Raw genomic sequence first — 22,902 nt, forward strand, 5'->3', positions numbered from 1 at the left:
TTATCGCAACACCCAGAAGTATTCTTGTAGCATATTCATTTAAACCCTGGTGCTACATTATCCTGGTGCATATAATGTACCATCAGTTTGAATTGAATTGAATTGAATTGTCAGCACATCAGTTCAGGCACACAAACCGAAAGTGTCAAAATATATATCCTCAAACAGTTTTATTTTACAGGGACACAGGGATTGTCCACACAAAATGAGATTGCAACACAATGGTCTTCTTGTCCTTGAAACTTGTTGCAATGTGCATTGCTTATTTCATAACCAAACTTCATAATTCATCACTTCAAAAAAAATGATTTTTCTTCCTTTTTGCAGTTTGGAATTTCAGCTTTTGCTTCCAATCAGCTTCCCAGGCATCAGTTCCCATTACTTTTGTTTTGTTTTGGTGAGGAACAGTGTTCAAACTGAACGTCAAATTCTTAAAGGGGCTGTCCCACTGCGGTGACCTAATCCGCAAGTTCTGGCGAGTTTGCCCTCGACTCATACTCGCAGCATGGTCGACACGAGGCCCTAGAAGGTCTTTGTAACTCTCCTTCATGCTCGAGGATAGCTCCCACGTACTCGAGGCCTCAGCTAGGTCGCGGCGTCTATTTTTTAACATGTTGAAAAAAGCCCGCGAGCAAAAAAAGGTCGCCATGGAATAAAACAATACTTTTTTTACTCGTAGGTTTAGTCGAAGTAGGTCGGCATGTTATTCGTAGGTAATCGAGGGTAGTCGAAGGTAATCGAAGGTAGTCGAAGGTAGGTCGAAGGAGGTCATCTTCATACTCCACTATTCGGAGTCTAATTTTCCCGAAGCTAGCTGAAGCTAGTCTTCAACATAGTCGAAGGAGGTCTTCTGCATGACATTTTTTTCAAACTCTCCTAAACTCTTCTAAACTCGCGAATTAGGTCGTCGTAGTGGGACAGCCCCTTTACCTGCGATGGAACAAACAAAATCACTAAAACTGTAAATTCAGCAGTGGCTTCACAAAGGCTCGTTTGTGCAATTTCTTGCAATCTTCAAAGGAGCTATAAACCATGCTGTGATCCATCCCGATATGATGCTTTCTACGGCGCATCCAGTGACGGAAATCGCTATCAAAATATGGAGGGGACCGGCGGACGAGGGGACACAATTTATTGGCGGCCGCTCGTGCATACGCACACTCACACACACACACGCGAGGCATCGAAGGCTCCTGCCGTGGGCCCTGTGAGCGGTAATTACAGCTCAATCCAGAGCTAAATGCAGCTCAACTCTGCCAGTCTCGCCGGGTTAGCCTACAGCCCTGCCTGGACTGACGGAATACCAGTCCGGAGCCGTGGAGCTAGCACTGCTTCTCCGCACTGGCTGGAAGCCTGGGCCATATTTCCCTTAAGTCCAGGCAGGGCTGTAGGTTAACCCGGCGGGAGAAGCAGAGTTGAGCTGGGTTTAGCCCTGTTTCTCTGCCTGGCTGTGGGCCTGGGGGCACCGCGCCCGTCTGACTCCTGACGTCTCTGGCCACCCCCGAGCGTGGATCATCGGGTGGAGACGGGAACGGTCCAGTGGCGGTTCAGCAGTGATTGCAGCGCCGGAGAGCCGGCCGGGATCGATCCTCGCTGTGGATGAGGCGCAGATCTGTGTCCAGGGCTGCGGTTGTGACCCTATGACCTGGGCACGTTTCCTGAAGTCAATCACAATCCCTTTTGTCGTGCTGACATTGAGGGAGAGGTTGAACAACCTTAGATTCCATAATCATTCATCCCAAGGTATTCATAACCTTACATTGGGAATTTCTCCGACTGTGATCAGAATTTTGAATAACAAGTCAACTTCATCTTACATCTGTTTTGACAACACATTTTTAAATATAATATTTATTATAGAAATATAGAAAATAGGTGCAGGAGGAGGTCATTTGGCCCTTCGAGCCTGCACCGCCATTCATTGTGATCATGGCTGATCATCCAAAATCAATAACCCGTGCCTGCCTTCTCCTATTGATTAGATCAGAGAGTCATAAGAGGAATTAATGGCTCTGCATCAAAGTGGAATCATCAAACGTGGAAACATTTTCCTATTAACAAATACTATTAAGAAATAGAACAAATCTACAATTGATCACCATATCAACAAGAACACAAGGATTAAACAACATTTCATGAAAGTATTTATTTCATGCAAGCGTGCCGTTAGTTAAAATGTAATTTGGAGGAGGGGGGCGAGAAAAACAATCAGGATTCTCAATGATGGTAAGACTCCAATAAACCCCTGCTGGATCAAGCATGTCAGTTGTGGAATCCCACCATCTAATTATCTGCCAACATTTCAGAAACCTAATATATTTCAGATAAGCTTGATTACAGAAGGTGGTTGTAAAATTTCAGATATTTTAATTTCCTCTGCACTCGACAGTCTGGCTGGGGTTGGCACTTCTTCTCCGGCCGTCCCTTGGGTGGGGATGGGACACTCATGGGGGGGGGGGCAGGGTCTGGGAGGGAAGTGGGGGATGGGGGGGGGGGACAGTCCAGTGGCTGTTCTGCAGCGCTTGTGGTGCCAGGGACCCGGGTTTGATCCTGGCTGCGAATGAGGCGCGGGTCTGTGTGCATGCAACTGCCGAGAATGTCTCTCCGCCAGTCCAGTATCCCCCCGTCTCCCACTCGCATCTGCCCCCTCTATCACCCCGCTGTCCCACTACCTGGCATCCCCATTCCTCAGATTAAATATATTTTTACAAGTAAATCATGAATAAAGATAATAATTTATACACTGTTTATACAGTCAGCGCTTCGTTCGCTTTTTCTTTATGGTGAATGACCTTTGACAAATCCCATGATTCCTTGCGTTTTTCAGAATACCGAACTCGTTTATTAAGTGGAGTCAAATACACTTAGTCATAGAACTGTACAGCACAAGAACAAGCCCTCTGGCCCATAATGTCTGTGCCGAACATAATGCCAAGATCGTCTCTTATCTGCCAAAACATAATCCCTCCAATCCATATGCCTATCCAAAAGTCTCTTAAATGACACTAGTATTTCAGCCTCAACAACCACTGCCAGCAGTATTTTCCAGGCACTCACCAACATCTGTAAAAGAGTGTCTATCTTCAGACTTTGTCAATCTTACCTTAAAGCAATGCCCTCTAGTATTTGATACTTACATCCTGGGGAAAAGAATCAGACACCCTATCTTTGATTCTCATCCTTTTATTTCCTTCTATCAGGTCTCCCAGCAACCTCCACTGTTCAAGTGAAAACAATCTAGTTGTGTTACCACTTTCAGGGAATTATGGACTTGGATCCCAAGATCCCAAGGTACATCAAGGGTCAAGCCTTTAATTGTTCATTTTCTCCTTACATTTGTCCTCCCAAAGAGCAACACTTCCCAATTGCTTGGAATAACAGCCCCAATTTCTGCAGCTGATCTATATCCTGCGGTAAAGCTTCCTCACAGTACACGACCCCAGCAAACTTGGTGTAATCTACGAACTCACTAACCAACCCATCCACAATCACGTCCAAGTCATTTATATATAATCATGAACAGCATAGATTCCAGAACAGATACCTGAGGAAATCTACTTGTCACAGCCTGAATATTGTCCTTCCATCACAACCATTTGTCTTCTATCAGTAAGCCAGTTCTGACTCCATACAACTATGTCTCAGGCATCTAAATCTTCTGGGTCAGCCTACTATGGGGGACATCATCAAATGTCTTACTAAAATCCCTGCAGCCAAATCCATCGTCCCACCTCATCAAAAAACTTCAAATGGTTGCAGTATTGCCTAGGCGAATGTAATAAACAATTTTGCAGTTCGATAAAGCCCAGCCGAACATCAAACTGTATTTTGAATCTCCCCATGTTCGGCACCATGCATTAACACCTTTTTCTCCCTTTAACACTATTTGTACTAGTTACTTTTGATTTTTTCTAAAACATTATTTCAGTGGTGTTTTTGATGGATCTGCTGATCTTTTATTTCAATATAGCCCAGTTACACAAATTCAAGACAAACAGCAGACCCTAAATAGATTTTACTTTAGTTTTTATCATACCAATAGTAGAATCATACCTTGAAATCATCTTCAACTACCTTGCCTTTTTCCGTCCAGGCACCTTGGAACTCACAGCAGCAAAAGCAGTAATAAAACTTATATGAAGGGCATGAAAAATATAAATTTAGAGCTGCAGATTCGAATAAGTGGCAGCTTTACTACCAAGAAACTTTGGTTAAAGTTTCAAAAGCAGTGATTGAAACTTTGAAAGTTGCAACCGCTGATAACTTTATTTTTTTGAATACTAGTATAGTAGTATAGTAGTATATCTTTATTGTCATTTTCCTGAGTACTCACATACCCAGAGGAAACAAAAAAACGTTGCTCAACCAGTGTCCATTCAGTGTGCAGTAAAAAATAAATAGAAATAAAAATACATATATCATGAACAAATTAAACACTCTACTCTCTACTAAACATCAACAGGCGTTCCGATCGGCAGTGGCACGACAGTGGCTCTGTTGCAGTGTGTTCAGGTTGATGGTTGGTGCGCGATACTTTGGCGCGGGGCAAAGTCCATTTATCAGTCTTATAGCCTGCGGGAAGAAGCTGAGGAGCATCCTGCTGGTTTTGCAGCTAATGCTCCTGTACCTCTTCCCAGATGGCAGGATGGAGAATATGTGATGCGATGGGTGGTAGGGGTCTTTGATGATGGAGATGGCTCTGCTGATACATCTCTTCCTGTATATGTCCAGCAGGAAAGGGAAGGGATCCACCGGCCGTGATCAGATGCACATTTATTTACCAGATGTCAAGACCTAAATAATGCAACTTGTCAGACTGATGCAAGAGGCTAAAGTCAAGAGGCTAAAGAACTTACACCTTTTCCCACTGCCAACACTGATATGAATTAACTATTCCCTATAATAGATCCGACTGTTGGCGTCACTCAGTATTACAGCTGGCGTATTTCTTTAAAATATAAAAGGGTAAAAGAACACAGATGTTCTTGCCACGTCAGTCAGTGATGGGAGGAGTATAGTTCCTCCCAAAGATCCTATATCGCTATAGGATATTTGGTTCCTACCTCCCACCTATAAACTACAGCAATAAATGCAGATCAAAGGTTAGGTATCATGGTTTGCAACAAAGATCCTTTGGAAGATCTTTGGTTTGCTGTGAAGGCCCCAGTGGCTGTGCCTCGGTCTGTGTGTGCCCACGGCCTTTTGAGTTGGAGTTTGACGCGGCACAATCCAGCAAAATAAAATAAAAAGGTGTCTGCAAAATGTACATCTGTCCAACAACTCGGGTTCGCGGAGAAAGCACGAAGTTTCACACATGTACAACAAACCCATTCTCCAGTGCGGAGCTGAGACGAGCCGGCAGGCGGTTGTCATGGTGCCGGTCCCCGGGGGCACATGAACTCCTCCCTGCCCCGCCCAAAACGCAACACAGACCCGACCCGCTCAGCAGTCCAAACATAAGATCTTTGGTCCAAAGACATGGGCAGAAAACTAGTGGCGCCACTTTTTCAAATACCTGTGAACTCCGACTGCAAGGGGCAAATTCCGCTTTCACAGCTTCCGCCATCTTCCACTTCCCACCCCTGGGCTCAGGAGCAGAGGCATCACCCACAAGCCTCCACAGCGCCGCCATAACGGAGAGGTCAAGCGGGCAATAGACTGCCTGAAGCAGCCATGATGTGAAGGTCCACTGGATCTTGGCATCTGTGGAAAAAAGTTTTAAGAAATCCTCAGTTGCACTTATCCAAGTCGGCAGTCCAAACAAAGGAAACTATAGGTATGTGTGGGAAGGAACTGCATATACTTGTTTACACCTAAGATAGACAGATAGCTCAGGAATTAAATCTGTATTATGTTCTAAAGAAATTAAACTAAACCCTGAAGCATTGTTGTAAATCAAGTGCCAATTGGTTGTCTTCACCTAATGCACATTTCTCCAATTTAGAAAGTCTGTCCATAAACCTGTACAAATGTTTTTTTGTGCAGCTTATGTTGGCAGCTTGTTCCATCTACCTACAGTACAAGATTGCTACGAGATTTAAATGTTTCCTACTCACTTTAATAATAATAATAATAAATACTCTATTGATCCCCTCAGGGAAATTCAGATGTCCAGAAGCCCCCAACCAACAACCCCACAGATTCAAAACGAACGCTAGAGAGAGTACAGAGGAGATTTACTAGAATGTTGCCTGGGTTTCAACAACTAAGTTACAGAGATAGGTTGAATAAGTTAGGTCTTTATTCTCTGGAGCGCAGAAGGTTAAGGGGGGACTTGATAGAGATCTTTAAAATGATGAGAGGGATAGACAGAGTTGATGTGATCAAGCTTTTCCCTTTGAGAATAGGGAAGATTCAAACAAGAGGACATGACTTCAGAATTAAGGGACAGAAGTTTAGGGGTAACATGAGGGGGAACTTCTTTACTCAGAGAGTGGTAGCGGTGTGGAATGAGCTTCCAGTGGAAGTGGTGGCGGCAGGTTCGTTGGTATCATTTAAGAATAAATTGGATAGGCATATGGATGAGAAGGGAATGGAGGGTTATGGTATGAGTGCAGGCAGGTGGGACTAAGGGAAAAAAATTTGTTCGGCGCGGACTTGTAGGGCCGAGATGGCCTGTTTCCGTGCTGTAATTGTTATATGGTTATATGGAACGCAGACAGAAAATACATAGAATACAATGTGGACACTACCTGAGAGCAATAAATAATTAAAAAGACCAATAATTAACAGTTAAAAATTAAAAATTGCAAAATGCATCCCCCTACAGCCTAGCGGTCCGAATTATAAAATCTAATGTCTGCAGGGGTGAAGGATCTCCTGAACCGCTCCATTCTACAGGGCAGGGAGAGGAGCCGGTTGTTGTTACGAGTGCTCTTTTGACTCTCCAGAATTACATGGAGGGGATGCCCGGGGTTTTTCAGGATGACCTGCACCTTGTGCCTCATACGCCTCTCAAGCACATCCATCCCAGAGTCTACTCTCCCCTCCAGCACTGAGCTAGCTCGTTTAACCAGTTTGTCCAGCTTCTTGTTGTTAAATCTATGCCTTCTATTTTTAGATGATTCTACTCTGGGAAAATTCTGTGACCATCTTTATCTATGTCCCTCATGATTTCATACATCTCACTAAGGTAACTCTTTACTGCTCCAAGGGATAAAAGTCTCAGCTTCTCCTTATAACTCAAGCATTACAATCCCAGGGCTGCCAACATTGGTTGAGAGTTGAGAGTGAGAAATTGCGAGGGAGCATAGCAACTGAGGGGGGTGACCCCCCTCCCACGGTAGGTTGATTTTGCATTTTTCAACTTGAAATTGTGCAATCTGGTGCATACTGTAGCGAGTCATTTAACTTACACTTGAATGCAACATTTTTGTTTCAAATTGGATTAGGTATGCATAAGGTTAGGCTAAATTATTCCTCATTACATTCCACAGTAGAGCCAGGCTCTGATCAACAGGTGCAGCACATGAATGACAGTATATTCATGTATGGAAATCAGATTATAATTCATGCTGTTATGCATATATATAGAGAAACAAAAACATAGAAACAAGGCAAGAGGAGTCAGACTTCCATTACTGTTCTGCACAAATAAATCAATCAAGCTTACCCATTGACCATAGAAACAAGACAAAAATAATGCCACATATTCAATGCCACATGGTTCAATGAAATTAAGATATATATGTAAAACATATATATGGAAACAGGCCCTTCGGCCCACCAAGTCCACACCGACCAGCAATCTACCATATACCAGTTGTATCCTGCACATCACGGACAATTTACAGAAGCCAATTAACCTACAAACCTGCACTTCTTTTGGATGTGGGAGAAATCGGAATATCCACAGAAAACCATGTGGTCATAAGAAGAATGTACAAATACTGTACAGACAGCACCCGTAGTCAGGATCAAATCTGGTTCTGTGGTGCTGCAAGGCAACAACTCTACCGCTGTGCCACCATGCCACCCCATTAAATTATTTTTTCTGTAATATATTTATTATGGTGTCACGTCAATAAAGATGAACACATGATTCTGATTTTTGCCCTAAGTTGGATAACACAGATCTCCAGTCTGTGTATCTATACCCAGCCACTGACGCCCTCCTCCGCCTAGCGGAGTTGGTCCTCACCCTCAATAACTTTACGTTTGACTCCTCCCATTTCCTCCAAACACAAGGCGTAGCTATGGGCACACGCATGGGCCCCAGCTACGCCTGCCTCTTTGTCGGGTACGTTGAACAATCCTTGTTCGAGACGTACCAGGGCCCCATCCTCGACCTCTACCTCCGTTACATTGACGACTGCTTTGGGGCCACCTCCTGCACCCACACACAACTGACTGACTTCATCCACTTCACCACCAACTTCCATCCGGCACTCCAATACACCTGGACCATTTCCGACACTTCCCTACCATTCCTTGACCTCACCATCTCCATCGCAGGGGACAGACTTCTGACCGACATACATTACAAACCAACTGACTCACATGGCTATCAGGACTACACGTCTTCCCACCCTGCCCCCTGTAAAGACTCCATCCCCTACTTCCAATTCCTCCGCCTACGCCGCATCTGCTCCCAGGATGAGACGTTCCACACCAGGGCATCGGAAATGTCCTCGTCCTCAGGGAACGGGGATTCCCCTCCGCCACCATAGATGAGGCTCGCACCAGGGTCTCATCCATACCCCGCAACACTGCTCTCTCTCCCCATCCCCGCACTCGCAACAAGGGCAGAGTCCCCCTAGTCCTCACCTTTCACCCCACCAGCTGGCAAATACAACACATAATCCTCCGCCACTTCCAACGTGACCCCACCATTCGCCACATCTTCCCATCTCCCCCTATGTCTGCCTTCCGTAAAGACCGCTCCCTCCGCAACTCCCTTGTCAATTCTTCCCTTCCCTCCCGTACCACCCCCTCCCCGAGCACTTTCCGTTGCAACCGCAAGAAATGCAACACCTGTCCCTTCACCTCCCCCCTCGACTCCATTCAAGGACCCAAGCAGTCGTTCCAGGTGCGACAAAGGTTCACCTGCATCTCCTCCAACCTCATCTACTGCATCCGCTGCTCTAGATGTCAGCTGATTTACATCAGGGAGACTAAGCGAAGGTTGGGCGATCGTTTCGCCGAACATCTCCGCTCAGTCCGCAATAACCTACCTGAACTCCCGGTGGCTCAGCACTTCAACTCCCCCTCCCATTCCCAATCCGACCTCTCTGTCCTGGGTCTCCTCCATTGCCAGAGTGAGCAACACCGGAAATTGGAGGAACAGCACCTCATATTCCGCCTGGGTTGTTTTCGTCCCGATGGCATGAACGTTGAATTCTCCCAGTTTTGCTAGCCCTTGCTGTCTCCTCCCCTTCCTTAACCCTCGAGCTGTCTCCTCCCATCCCCCCCGCCCTCGGGCTCCTCCTCCTCCCTTTTTCTTTCCTTCTCCCCCCCCTCCCCCCACCCCCTATCAGTCTGAAGAAGGGTTTCGGCCCGAAACGTCGCCTATTTCCTTCGCTCCATAGATGCTGCTGCACCCGCTGAGTTTCTCCAGCATTTTGTGTACCTTCGATCTTCCAGCATCTGCAGTTCCTTCTTTAACACAGATCTCCAGTCATTGTGTTTTGTGGCTGGTTTTCTTCAGTCTGAAGGTCTCGACCCAAAATATCACCTATTCTTTCTCTCCAGAGATGCTGCCTGTCCTGCTGAGTTATTCCAGCTTTTAGTGTCTATCTTCAGTTTAAACCACCATCTGCAGTTCCTTCTTACACTCTTTGTTAAGCAAAACAGGTCCTATTCTCATAATATTATTCATCTCAACTAAGTATTTTCTTCACCGTTGCTGCAGAGAATACAATCCCAGTTATCAAATCTTTCTTCAAAGTTCTCCCCCTCTCCCCGGGAATACGGGCCGGCCCAGGTGCTCTGTGTCCAGCTGGGGTCCGGGGGAGGTGAGGATCAGTGACCCGGGGGTCCAGGGGAGGTGAGGGACAGTGATCCACGGGTCGGGCATCGGAGCGGAGCTATAGCCCGAGATTCATCCCCGCGGCTCCGGAGGCAGCACTGACGGTCCCACTCACCCGGTCCACTCCTGGCTCCGGGCCGGGGTTAAAACTCCATACGGTGTGGACAGAGCGGCCGCCGGACACAGAGCCTCCGGAGGTGATGGTGGGAGGTGTGAGCGGTGCCTCGGGGGGGGGGGGGGGGAATGCACGGGAATGTGAACGCGGGTGAGGCAGCATCTATAGAGCGGTAGACTGAAAATGCTGGAGAGATGCTTAAGTCAAACTCAGACATAGATGCTGCCTCACCCGCTGAGTTTCTCCAGCATTTTTGTCCACATTGTCATTTTAAATAGTGTGCAATGGGCTTAAGCCAATTAAAATGCTTGTTCTTTACGGGGAACCTGCCGACAGAAAACTATTCTCATTGGTGAGTGTGGAGGAGTGTGACTTTATTTATTTATATATATATTTTTAAATATTTTTTTGAGCATGAGAACTTCTGTCATCAGCGTGAGAGCGTGAGAATTTTGTCAAGTGCATGAGTCTCACGCTCAATGCGTGAGAGTTGGCAGCCCTGCAATCCTGGCAGCATCCATGTGAACATTTTCTGCACCCTTTCCACTTTTTTTGTGAAGCTAAAATCAATCTTCATTACTGATGATGAAAAAGTGATAATCTGAAAAATAGCTTTAGGTCAGCAATGTCAAAATGTCAAAATACTTTCTCCACTATTAATTGCTCTGCTACGTTTTTGTCATCTGCAACAAATAAAACAATTTACTTGGACTAGTGTAATCGGATTTGCCCATTAGGAATTTTGTTCCAAAAATTATTTTTAATTGAAATGTGTCTGGCTCAGAAAGTTGACATTATAGTTTATTCTTTGACTAACTCTTACAACTGCAGATCAAAGTAACAACAAAGTTTGCAACAGTAATCAAGAAAGTAAACTGTGTTGCGATCTTTGCATATATTTGTGAAATAGATATACAGCTGAATCATGTATATACCATTTGAAAATTCTTCTTTCAAATGACCAAAAAACAAGTGGTAATCAAGGCACATTCTTTTGAATTAACTGCTTATATCATCGGTCTGAACGGAAATAACTCCTCCATGGAGTAAAACAGATTACTTTAATATTTAATGTTAGAAGGTTAGAATAATCAGTAAAATTTGAGTTTTGTTTATTATTATCATGCGCATTAGGAACAATGAAAAGCTTTTGATGCGTACTATCCAGTCAAATAAAATACTATACATGATTACAATCAAGCCATCCACAGTGTACAGATAAAGAATAAAGGGTACAACATTTAGTGCAATATAAAGTCCCAATAAAGTATGATTAAAGATAGTTCAAATGTCTTCAATGTGGTTGATGGGAGGTCAGGATAGTAATCTAACTGATGAGAGGAAAGGTCAGTTGCCTGATAACAGCTGGGAAGAAACTGTCCCTGAATCTGGGCATATGGAGAACGAGAAAGACTATTTGTATTCTTGCTGGATGAATTGTGAAATGAGTTCATTAATTCATTGCTAACAAAGGAGACATCACAAAGAACATGAGCCCAGTGAGGGACAGATTCTGGTTTCCAACAACCTTTGGATTTCCTTTCATGTAATTCCAGTTTTTTTTAAGCAAGGTCTCTAAGCATAATAACCTAGTCTGCCAGCCTACTGCGAGCATTCAGTTGTATCAAGTAAGGTTTCTTCATCCCCAAATGGAGGTACGGTGGAAGTCTCATCTGAGAAGGGCCAGTTGGTGGAAGGACCATTATTTTAGGAGAGAATGAGATCCAGTGGTGGGATAAGTGTGTGATCTGTGCTTTCCAATATCTTGTAATGAGGTCAACTTTGGAGACAGGGACATATGAGATTGATGTAAGGGCATGGTGATGAAGGACGCCTTACACCTTAGCTGTGTTGTAACACACGCAAGACAGTCTTCACATCATCTGAGTAGCCAGATTTTCTGAGCAAAACCCAGCCAGCCTAGTAAAACCCGAAAGAGAGGTTTATTCTGCCTCACTGTAAGATTTAAACATTGGAGTTAAAGGAGGAGACATTTAGTTGCCAGCCTTGTTGAACACAGGTGTGTCTGTGATTTTGCCAATTTTCCAATTCTTCCTCATCTCCCCTCCCCCAACCTACTTGCTTTTTTAGAGGACTAAAAATTATTTTTTTGTTTTGGCACATGTGTTTGAGTGTATGGCCATGACCACTGTGAGTTACTGATCCAATAAACCGTAGCCACTATCATACACCAAAACTATGTGGCCAACACAATTCGTTTTTGGATTGCTCTCATAAATTGTGGGTGCACACTGTGAACTCCATCGGCTCTTTGGTACCAATATCACGTCCAAAAGATCAATATCTCTCCTTAACTAGCTGTTGCGTGATGTGATGTATTATGTGAGTCAATCCATGCTTTGCCTTTTGTTTTGTACAATTCTGATTTGCTCATTTATATGATCCAGATATCAGCAATCAGAAATCAAATTATAAAGTTGTCCCATTAAAATATAATATAATAGAATCCAAGTGATACATAGAACCAAGGGAAACATATTATGACTCACTGTGCCTATAATGCATTCTATTGTAGTCCCCATCGGAAGAAAAGGGAATGCATTTCAGTATCATCTTACATTCTTCTTTCTGAATGTACCAAGTGCTTTAGAGCCAATTAGTTATATTTTAAAACACTTTATGGCCAAGTGTGCAGGGCATGCTTCCATAAAAGGCAACATCATAACCATTAGATAATCTATTACAGATATTTACTGGGAGATACATTTTGGTCCCAGGAATCTATGGATAGCTGTCTGCTGAGAAAGAGCTGCAGGATATTTTACAATAACCTATAAGAGCGATCAGGACCTAGATTTAACATTTCAGCCAAGAAACCGCACCACTGGCATTGTAGCACTCTCTGATATTGCTTAGAGAACCATCAAACCTGAGCTGGAATGTGAATCCAAAAGCATTCTGAATCAGACAAAAGAGCCACAGTTGATCCTGGTCAGTATTGATGGCCCAAACCCAGTGTCAAATGCCATGTTTTTTTATTGCTACAGACTAGCAGACCTTCCTCATAGTTAGGACCAAAGATCATAATCTTTGGTTAAGATTGATCAAAGTTGATTTAGATGTATCATTTTTTTCTGAAATCTCTTATGTCCTTTTATGTTTTCATTGTTTAGACGTGTGGTACAATCAGAAACAGATGCAGTTTGATAATTTCTTCCTTGGATTTTTGTTTTCTGCCGTTGCAATTCAGCCGTCTTTGGGTTGTATTATTTTTAAGAAGGAACTGCAGATGCTGGAAAATCGAAGGTAGACAAAAATGCTGGAGAAACTTTGGGTTGGCTGATGGTCATTTTGCAGTGGTTGGACAATTCAATGTAAGTGTTTCAGTTCCATAATTTCTAATCCTATATGCACTAATGACAATTTAAATATAATTATTGAAAGCATACATGATTCCTAGAATTTGAAAACTTTAACCTATAAAGAACATAATACATTACTCCTCAGAACATTTATAACTATTATACGGAAGTCAGCAATTCTCATTAAAATGAAATTCACACTTTAAAATGATTTGCAAACAAAAGTAACTAATCATTGTATTTCCTAGCAAATAGCATAAAAAAGACCAAAAGCAGGAAAAGTTCATAGTAAATCTAACAGAAAGAATGTAATCAACTTCAATACTCTAGCTGGAGGTGTTTTATTTGATTTGTGCCTTTGCGCATTTCAGTTCCTTGCAATTATTTATCACAAAGTCCATTCGTTTTCACTCCAGCACAAGTTCTTGTAGAAAATTAACTCTGAAGCTCTCAAGATCATTGTTCATTCGCAGTGGCGTAGGGTGGGTTTTGAGCGCCCGGGGCAGTTTAAAGTATTGCGCCTCCTCATTAGCGGGGGGGGGGGGGGGGGGGGGGGGCGGGGGAGGGGGCGGGGCCGGGCAGGTCTTTTCCACGTTTTTGGTCTCTTCCTTAGCCGAGGCCTAATGGCGGAGCTGGCGGCCTCGGAGCTGGGACAGCTGTGGTTTATACTCACAGCTCCAGGTAACTCCTCCTAGCTCCAACGGATCCCCGGGCCTCTTAATTTATTTTAATTTTTTTATCCAACAATTTTTTTGCGCCCCTAAAAATTTAGCGCCCGGGGCAACCGCCCCTCTGCCCCCCCCCCCCCACGCTACGCCACTGGACTGAGGCACTTGAATAGAGGATATTTTGATGAAAAACTTTAAATTTATTAATTGGTGAGTGATGCCATATTTTAAATTCAATTCCCTACCCAACATTAATTTAAGAATTTTCTGCTGTAACCAATTTATTTAGACTTTGGAGATGCAGCGTGAGTCATTATGCACCTGCAACTCTATCTGCAGTTCTTTGTTAAGTGTTTCAGGTCTGCAATCCTTAATTTCCGAGATTTATTATGTCCGAAAAACAACCTTCCACAATCCCCGTTTCCTTTCATTAGGCCAATTCTATAACCAGTTACTTAACATTCTCTGGATGCATTTGATCAACTTCCCAGAGCAGCCTGCCAAGAAACCTCATCAAAGGCCTTGCTGAAGTCCATCATAGCCTATGTCTATTGCCTTGCCTTTGTCAACCTTAGTTACTTCATCAAAACCTCAATCAAATTCAATTTCTTGAGACAACTTCATGAGATGGTAGACGACTGGATTTAGATTTCCTAGGCATTTGCCCAGAGGATCAATCCGCGTTAAATAAAGAGTGCAGAAGGGCCTACTGGAAGCAGCGCCAGGTGACACCTAAACAATGACAAGGTGTCAATTGCAAATTCTTACAAGATCAAAACACACACAGGCTCAAAAGCAGAAACAGTTTGTAATTGATCAAGCTAAGCAAACACATAATCAATGGAATAGTTCAAAATTCTACAGTCCTACCACATCTAGCAGATAAAATATAAAACAGTACAACACAGGACCAGACTTTTGGGCCCACAATACCTGGGGCACACAGGGCTCTGGGAAGTGCTGTAGAGCAGAGGTGATCTAGGAGTGCATGTACATGGTCCCTTGAAGGTGGCGTCACATGTAGAAAGGTGGTCAAAAAGGCTTTTGGTACATTGGCCTCCATCAGTTGGAGTATGAGTATTGAAGTTGGGAGGTCATGTTGTACTGAAATAAGATGTGGTGAGGCCACCTTTAGAGTATTGTGCTCAGTTTTGGGCACCATGTTACAGGAAAGATGTCAAGTTGCAAAGGGTACAGAGAAGATTTACAAGGGTGCTGCCAAGACTCGAGCGTCTGAACTATAGAGAGAGGTTAAGTAGGCTGGGTCTCTATTCCTTAGAATGCAGGAGGATCAGGGGTGATCTTAGAGAGGTGTATAAAATCATTAGAGGAATAGAGGTAGACGCACAGAGTCTCTTGCCCAGAGCGGTGAATCAAGAACCAGAGGACATAGGTTTAAAGTGAAGGAGGAAAGATTTAATAAGAATGCGAGGGGTAACTTTTTCACACAAAGGGTGGTGGGTGTATGTAACAAGCTGCCAGAGGAGGTAGTTGAGGCAGGGATTATTGCAGCACTTAAAAAACTCAATTAGACAGGTCTTCTTATCGAGTCCACACACAAGATTAGAAGTTGTTCAGCCAGAGCTGAACACACTTCTCGGCATCTGCACAATGGTGTCCGTCTTGCGCTTCTTGTGCGTCTTGTGCGTGGTGGTGGAAAGATTGGTTGAAACAGGGCCGCGACGTGAACGCTCTTTCCTTGACCCAAGACAGGTACATGGATAGAACAGATTTGGAGGGACATGGGCCAAACACACGCAGATGGGACTAGTGTAGATTGGACATGTTGGTCGGTGTGGGCAAGTTGAGCTGAAGGGCCTGTTTTCACATTGTATGACTCTATAACTCCAATATAGTTCTCAGCATTATAACATATTGTAGTATATCAGTTCCATCGATAAAGTCCAATATCCTCAATTGGGTAGAGGTAAATTGGACTGTACCCTAGTTCATGATAGGACTGCTTAGAAACATGGTAACAGAGGGAATGAAGCTGTTCCTGAGTCTGGTGCTGTGCACTTTCAAGCTTCTGTACCTTCTGCCGACAGGAGCAGGGAGAAGAAAGACTGACCAAGATGGGATGTTTTTGATTATGTTGGCTGCTTCTCTGAGGCAGTGTGAAGGGTAGTTGCTGTCAATGATGGGAAGTCTAGGCTGTGTGATGGATTGGGCTACATCTATAACTCTGCAATTTTTTGCGCCTTGGGCCGAGCTGTTCCCAAACCAAGATGTGATGTAACTCTACAGTAAGGTCTCTATGATACATCTGTAGAGGTTTGTAAGAGTCACTGGACATGCCAAGTTTTCTCAGTCTCTGAAGGAAGTAGAGGCTTTGCTGTGCCTTCTTGGCTGTTGTGTCAATGTGGTGTGTCCATGACATATAATTTCTAATATTAATGCCAAAGAACCTGAAGCTCCCCAATGGTAGAATCATATAAAACACTCTTTGACACATATACTACAGGAAAGATGTACCATCCTAGAGGATACAAAGGAGACTTACAACAATGTTGGTCGGACTGATGAATCATACTTTGAGAAAAGAGAGGAGTCCATAGAAAGAATGAATTGAAGTGTATATAAGGGGCCTCGAAGAATTAAATAGAGATGATTGATTTTCCTTCATAAAGTGAACAATAACCAGAATATAGATATAAAGTGGAGACACATGGAACTGCAGATGCTGAAATCTGTGTAGAACACAAAGTGCTCTAGTAACTCAGCAGGTCAGGCAGCATCTCTGGAGGACATGAATATGTGATGTTTTAGATTGGGACCCTTCTTCAGTTCTCCAGAGACGTTGCTTGATCCACTGAGTTGGCATCAAGGTTTGTATGATAATGTTCTTGTGAAGCACCTTGGAATGTTTTTTTTCTGTATTGAGAACTAGTTATTATCGTGTTCATGATAGGAGAACTGGGGTTAACAGTCTGAGCACCAATGAGCTGGCTCGCGGCAGGGATCTCGGTCTCTCTGATTGTGAACCAGGTAACTTACACTGTATATGTGCATTGTTCAGCACACTTACCTATGAGCCCATTGGAGAATGGAAAAGCAATGATCTTAAATGCTGGTTATAAATGGGTCGGGCAGCTACTGTGGAGAGAGAAAGACAAACTTAATGTTTTAGGTCAATGAGCAATTTTCAAAACAAATATCCAAAGTCTAAAATATCTTGTTTTTGCTTTGTGTTATTTGTAATTCTCATCCAAATGTAATGAAGAAATACCCTATTTCTTTGAAATGATTCCTTATTTTTTGAATTTTTGTTCAGATTACTTTCTGCCTTCCTTTTTGTATTAAACAGCCGTATTGATAATCCAATATTGTCATTGGTATTTATGGGGAATTGGAAAAGATGCTGATGAGATTTGGATGAACACCATCTGAGAAGCCCAGGAGTAGGCCTACACTGATAAGGAAACTTTGGTGGACAGTGAAGATTGGGGCAAGGTGCTGGGTGTCAGCAATGTTGGCCGGAGATCAGGATTACTGAGGGCCAAAGGCTTCCTTAGTCAGCAGGGATGTACTAGTTTCCTTTAGTTATGTTTAGAGTTAGAATATGAAAACAGCCCACCGAGTCCGCACCGACCAATTAGAATGAATTAGATCCTTTATTTGTCATTCAGACCTTTCGGTCTGAACGAAATGTCGTTACCTGCAGCCATACATACAATAATAAACAACAGAACAGACAGTAAACACAAATTAATATCCACCCACAGTGAGTCCACCAAACACCTCCTCACTGTGATGGTGGCAAAAATCTTAGTGCTGCTGTCTCTTCCCTCCTCTTCTCCCTCTGCGCTGAGGCGATACCCCACCAGGCGATGGTAAGTCAGTCCCGCGGCTCACCGATCTCCGCAAACGGCCGGTTCAAACATCGCGGCCCGTGGGGTGGTCGAAGCTGCCGCCCTACAGTCCAGCGGACGCAGCTGTTGATGATGTCGTCCACTGGCCTGCGGCCGAACCCCGGACTCAGGCCGCCGCCGCCAGAACGCCGTCTCAGCCACCGGAGCACCGTTCCAACCCGAGCCGGGTCGACCTCACGTGAGCGCCGTTCCACCCTCGAGCCAGGGCCGCCCTCACTGGAGCGTCTCAGCCCCGCGCCAGACCGCCCCTCACGGGAGCGTCATTACCCTCGAGCCAGGCTGCCCTCACGGAGCGTTCTTAGCCCCTCACGGGATGCCGTTACCCTCGAACCAGGGCCGCCCTCACAGGAGCGCCGTTATCCTCGAGCCAGGCCACCCTCACGGGAGCGCCATTACCCTCGAGCCGGGCCATCCTCACGGGAGCGTCTCAGCCCCTCACGGGAACACCGTTCCAGCCCCGAGCCGGGCGCCCTCACGGGAGCGAACCCAGGGCGAGTCCTGACAGCTCTGCCTCCGGAGCCTCGAGGTCGCCAGCTCCGCCATTAGGCCTCAGTGCAGACGGAGGCAGAGAAGGGGGACACGACAAGAAAGTCGCATTCCCCCGAAGGGGAGAGACAGAAAGCCCTGTTTCAACCCCCCCCCCCCCCCCCCCCCACACACATAACACAAACCTAAAAAAACCAAAAACTTAACTAAACAAGATGAAACAAACAACACAAAAATGTAAAAACAAACGGACTGCAGGCGAGCCACGGCTGTTCACCAGCGCCGCCACTTCTGGCAATGACCCCCCGCACTATCTTGCACACTAGGGACAATTTGGGATGTGGGATGAAACTGGAGCAAACCCATGTAATCACACAAATCCATATGTGAGTTCATTGTGATGGATGTTTTTGTAAATTGAATTGTGTGTATGTCTGTAGGAAATTGTCTTTGTATGGCTGTGGAAACGGAATTTCATTTGAGCCTCACTGAGGTTCAAATGACATGTAATAAATATTGATTGATTGATTGATATCACTCCATTCTCTGAATATCCACATGCCTATCCAAAAATCTCTTAAATGCCATTATTTTATCTCAAGAGTCAAGAGTGTTTTATTGTCTTATGTGAACAATATAATTCTAACTTGCAGAAGCACAACAGAATATGTAAACAGTACACTGTAAACAATATAATAAATGAAAAAAAAGTTGTATGTGTATACACACAGGCTTACATACACATAAAAAACGAACAATAATAGTGCAATAATAACAATAATAGTCTATGTAGTTCAGAGCTTATTTGAGGTTGTAATGTTTAATAGCCTAATGGCTGTAGGGAAGAAGCTGTTCCTGAACCTGGACATTATAGTTTTCAGGCTCCTGTACCTTCTTCCCAATGACAGGTGTGAAATGAGTGTGTGGCCAGGATGGTGTGAGCCTCTGAGGATGTTGGCTGCCTTTTTGAGGCAGCGACTCCGGGAAATCCCTTCGATAGTGGGGAGGTCAGGTCTGCTGATGGACTGGGCAGTGTTCACAACTTTTTGCTGTCTCCTTCGCTCCTGCACATTCAAGTTGCTGAACCAGACCATGATCCAACCAGTCAGTATGTTCACTACTGTACACCTGTAGAAGTTCAGGAGAATCCTCTCTGACATAGCGAATCTCCACAATCTTCTCAGGAAGTAGAGACACTGCTGGCTTTCTTTATAATTGAATCAGTGTACTGGGTTCAGGAAAGATCTTCAGAAACATGCAAGCTTTTCAAGCTTTTGGCTCTCTCCAACATCATCCCGTCGATATTGACAGGTTTATAGGTCCTCATCCTTCCTCTTCTAATGTCCACAATCAGTTCCTTGGTCTTACTGACATAGAGGGCAAGGTTGTCGTGCTGGCACAATTTGGTCAATCGATCGATCTCACTTCTATACTCTGACTCATCACCATCTGTAATTCGTCCAACAACGGTGGTGTCGTCTGAGAACTTGAGGATGGAGTTCGCACTGTGTCCGGGCTACACAGTCATGAGTATAGAGTGAGTCGAGCAGGGGGCTGAGCACGCGGCCTTGATGTGCTCCCATACTGACTGTATTGAGGAAGAAGTGTCTGCCAATTCGAATAAACTATGGTCTGTTGATGAGGAAGTCAAGGATTCAGTTGCAGAGAAATGCGCAGAGACCCAGTTCTGTGAGCTTGGTAACCAGATGGTATTGAGCAGTAATGAATAAAAAGCAGCCTGATGTATGTGCTTTTATTGTCCAAGTGGTCCAGTGCAAAGTGGACAGCCAGTGAGATTGCATCCTCCCCTGACCTGTTATGGCGGTAGGCAAACTGAAATGGGTTGAGGTTCTTGTTGATATGCGCCATAACCAACCTCTCATATCAGGTTGCTTACGACAGACTGAGCGGAGGTGTTCAGCGAAACGAACGGTGAGCCTGCCCTTGGTCTCGCCGATGTAGAGAAGTTGACACCTGGAACAGCGGTTCGCACTAACCAACCTGATCTCCCGGTGGCTCGGTTCACTTCAACTCCCCCTCCCATTCCGAACCGGGCCTTTCTGTCCTGGGCCTCCTCCATTGCCAGAGAGAGGCCCAGCGCAAATTGGAGGAACAGCACCTCATATTTCGCTTAGATAGTTTACACTCCAGTGGTATGAACATTGACTTCTCTAATTTCAGATAGTCCATGTTTTCTCCCTCCTTCCCTTGCCCTTCCCAGCTATCCCACAAGCCTACTATCTCCGCCTCTTCCTTTCTTTGTCTCTGCCCCCCCCCGTCATCAGTCTGAAGAAGGGTCTCGACCCGAGACGTCGCCTCTCCATAGACGCTGCCTCACCTGCTGAATTCCTCCAGCATTTTTGTCTACCTTCGATTTTTCCAGCATCTGCAGTTCTTTCTTAAACATTCTCTCTGCTTAAGTGACTCTTTCAACACTCCTCCAGGAACAGGAAAGCAGCAGCAGTACATTCCCAGCTAACCAAGGAAGCCTTTGCCAGTATTCTGAGTTCAAAGTCCCAGAGTGTGGTAGGAAAACAATGCAGGTAAACATTTATTTCTTGACCTTTTCTTTCTTGGCACACAGGAGTCTGGTTCCAACAAAGCAGCCCCACCAAGTTGCTTGGCATTTTCTTTCAAACAAATGAAATTAATATATTCTATGATATTCCAACCGTGTGAAACTCCCTTTCGCTACAGGCTTTGAAACCTTCAATGACGCATAAAAGTTGTGAGAAAGGAACAGAAGATTATTTTTGGGTGGAGCCATCTTAACCTGCTTGCATTATTAGGTATGCATTTCTGACAAAACAAAGAGTTATCTCTTTCCTCTCCTGTGCCTGATATCAAAATGATTCTTCAATGTGAAATAGTGGGTTTACTGCTTTGTATGGCATGATCAATTAGGTCAGTTGGCAAGTCAAACCCAACCATGGGAGAAAGTTGCTGTTCTGCAAGTCTGTTGTGAACTCGAATGATATACAATATGGACACGGAGGTTCACCAGGATGTTTGACTGGGATGTAGCGTTTTAGTGATGAGGACAGGGGGCATGATTGAAACATAGAAACATAGAAATTAGGTGCAGGAGTAGGCCATTCGGCCCATCGAGCCAGCACCACCATTCAAGTGGTGGCGCTGCCTTGCAGCTGCGGCTCGCCTGCAGTCCGTTTGTCTTTTCTTTTTTTGTTTTCTTTTGTCCCATTGTTACAGTTTATTTCGGTTTATTTAGTTGTGTATGTGTGGGGGGTGGGTGTAACATATTTTTTGACTCTTCCTTCTGGGGGGATGCGACCTTTCTTGCCGTATCCCCCGCCTCCGTGTCCGTCTGCGCAGAGGCCTATCGTTGAGCTGGCGGCCTCCAACTGCGACCACCCTCGCGGCTCCGGAGGCAGAGCGAGGACTTACCAACGCGAGGCTGGCCGACTGAGGGGCTGTGGTTGCGGTGCGACCCAACTTCCGACCCGACTTTAGAGCCTTGGAGGCTCGGCCGCGGGCAGGCCGACGACATCGTCGGGAGCTCACAGGTTGGTGACCTGTTTTTCCAGAGCTCCCGCAATAACAGCTGCGTCCACTGGACTGGAGGACGGCAGCTTCGGCAGCTTCGACCACCCCGGGCCGCGGAGTTTGAACCGGCCCGTTTGCGGAGCTCGGATTCAGCCACGGGACTTGCACACCATCACCCGGCGGGGACGCAACATCGAGGCTTGGATTGCCTCGGCGCAGAGGGAGAGCAAGGAGGGAAGAGACAATGACTTTGGGACTTTAAACTGTGTTGAGTGTTTGTTTTGTTATTTATTCTGTTATGACTGCAGGCTAAACCATTTCATTGCACTGAAAAGGGCAATGACAATAACATTGAATCCAATCCAATCCAATCCAATGTGATCATGGCTGATCTATCCTGCACTCCGTTCCAGGTTTTTCCCCCATATCGCTTAATTCTGCAAGCCTAAGAGCTAAATCTAACTCTCTCTTGAAAACATCCAGTGAATCGGCTTCCTCTCTGCCGTCTGTGGCAGAGAATTCCACAAATTCACATCTCTCCCGGGTGAAAATGTTTTTCTTCAACTCAGTCCTAAATGACAAAACCCTATTCTTAAACCGTGACCCCTGGTTCTGGACTCCCCCAACACGGGACCATTTTTTCCTGCATCTAGCCTGTCCAATCCCTTAAGAATTTATATGTTTCTATAAGTTTGCCTCTCATCCTTCTAAATTCCAGTGAATACAAACCCAGTTGACCCTTTCTTTCATCATATGTCAATCCCGCCATCCCGGGAATTAACCTGGTGAAGCTACGCTGCACTCCCTCAATAGCAAGAATGTCCTTCCTCAAATTAGGAGACCGAAACGGCACACAAGACTCCAGGTGTGGTCTCACCAGGGCTCTGTACAACTGCAGTCGGACCTCCTTGCTCCTAAACTCAATTCCTCTCGCTATGAAGGCCAACATGCCATTTGCTTTCTTCAC

The 22,902-nt window shown here is 44.9% G+C and overlaps 1 protein-coding gene across 2 annotated transcripts in view; it reads right to left on the minus strand.

Annotated features, from left to right (window-relative positions):
• The window catches only part of mknk1 (MAPK interacting serine/threonine kinase 1), a 40,958-nt gene extending 35,262 nt beyond the window's left edge, over positions 1-5,696 (minus strand). The window contains exon 1 of one of the 2 annotated variants that reach the window (XM_033028793.1): positions 5,516-5,696. In XM_033028793.1, coding sequence (XP_032884684.1) covers positions 5,516-5,632 — 117 coding nt within the window. In that variant the 5' untranslated portion in view covers positions 5,633-5,696. The remainder of the gene's footprint in view (positions 1-5,515) is intronic. The other variant, XM_033028794.1, reaches the window with a different exon arrangement.
• Between the last annotated feature and the right edge of the window lie 17,206 nt (positions 5,697-22,902).

Source organism: Amblyraja radiata, chromosome 10 (genome assembly GCF_010909765.2).
Source record: "Amblyraja radiata isolate CabotCenter1 chromosome 10, sAmbRad1.1.pri, whole genome shotgun sequence".
Lineage (NCBI taxonomy): Eukaryota > Metazoa > Chordata > Chondrichthyes > Rajiformes > Rajidae > Amblyraja > Amblyraja radiata.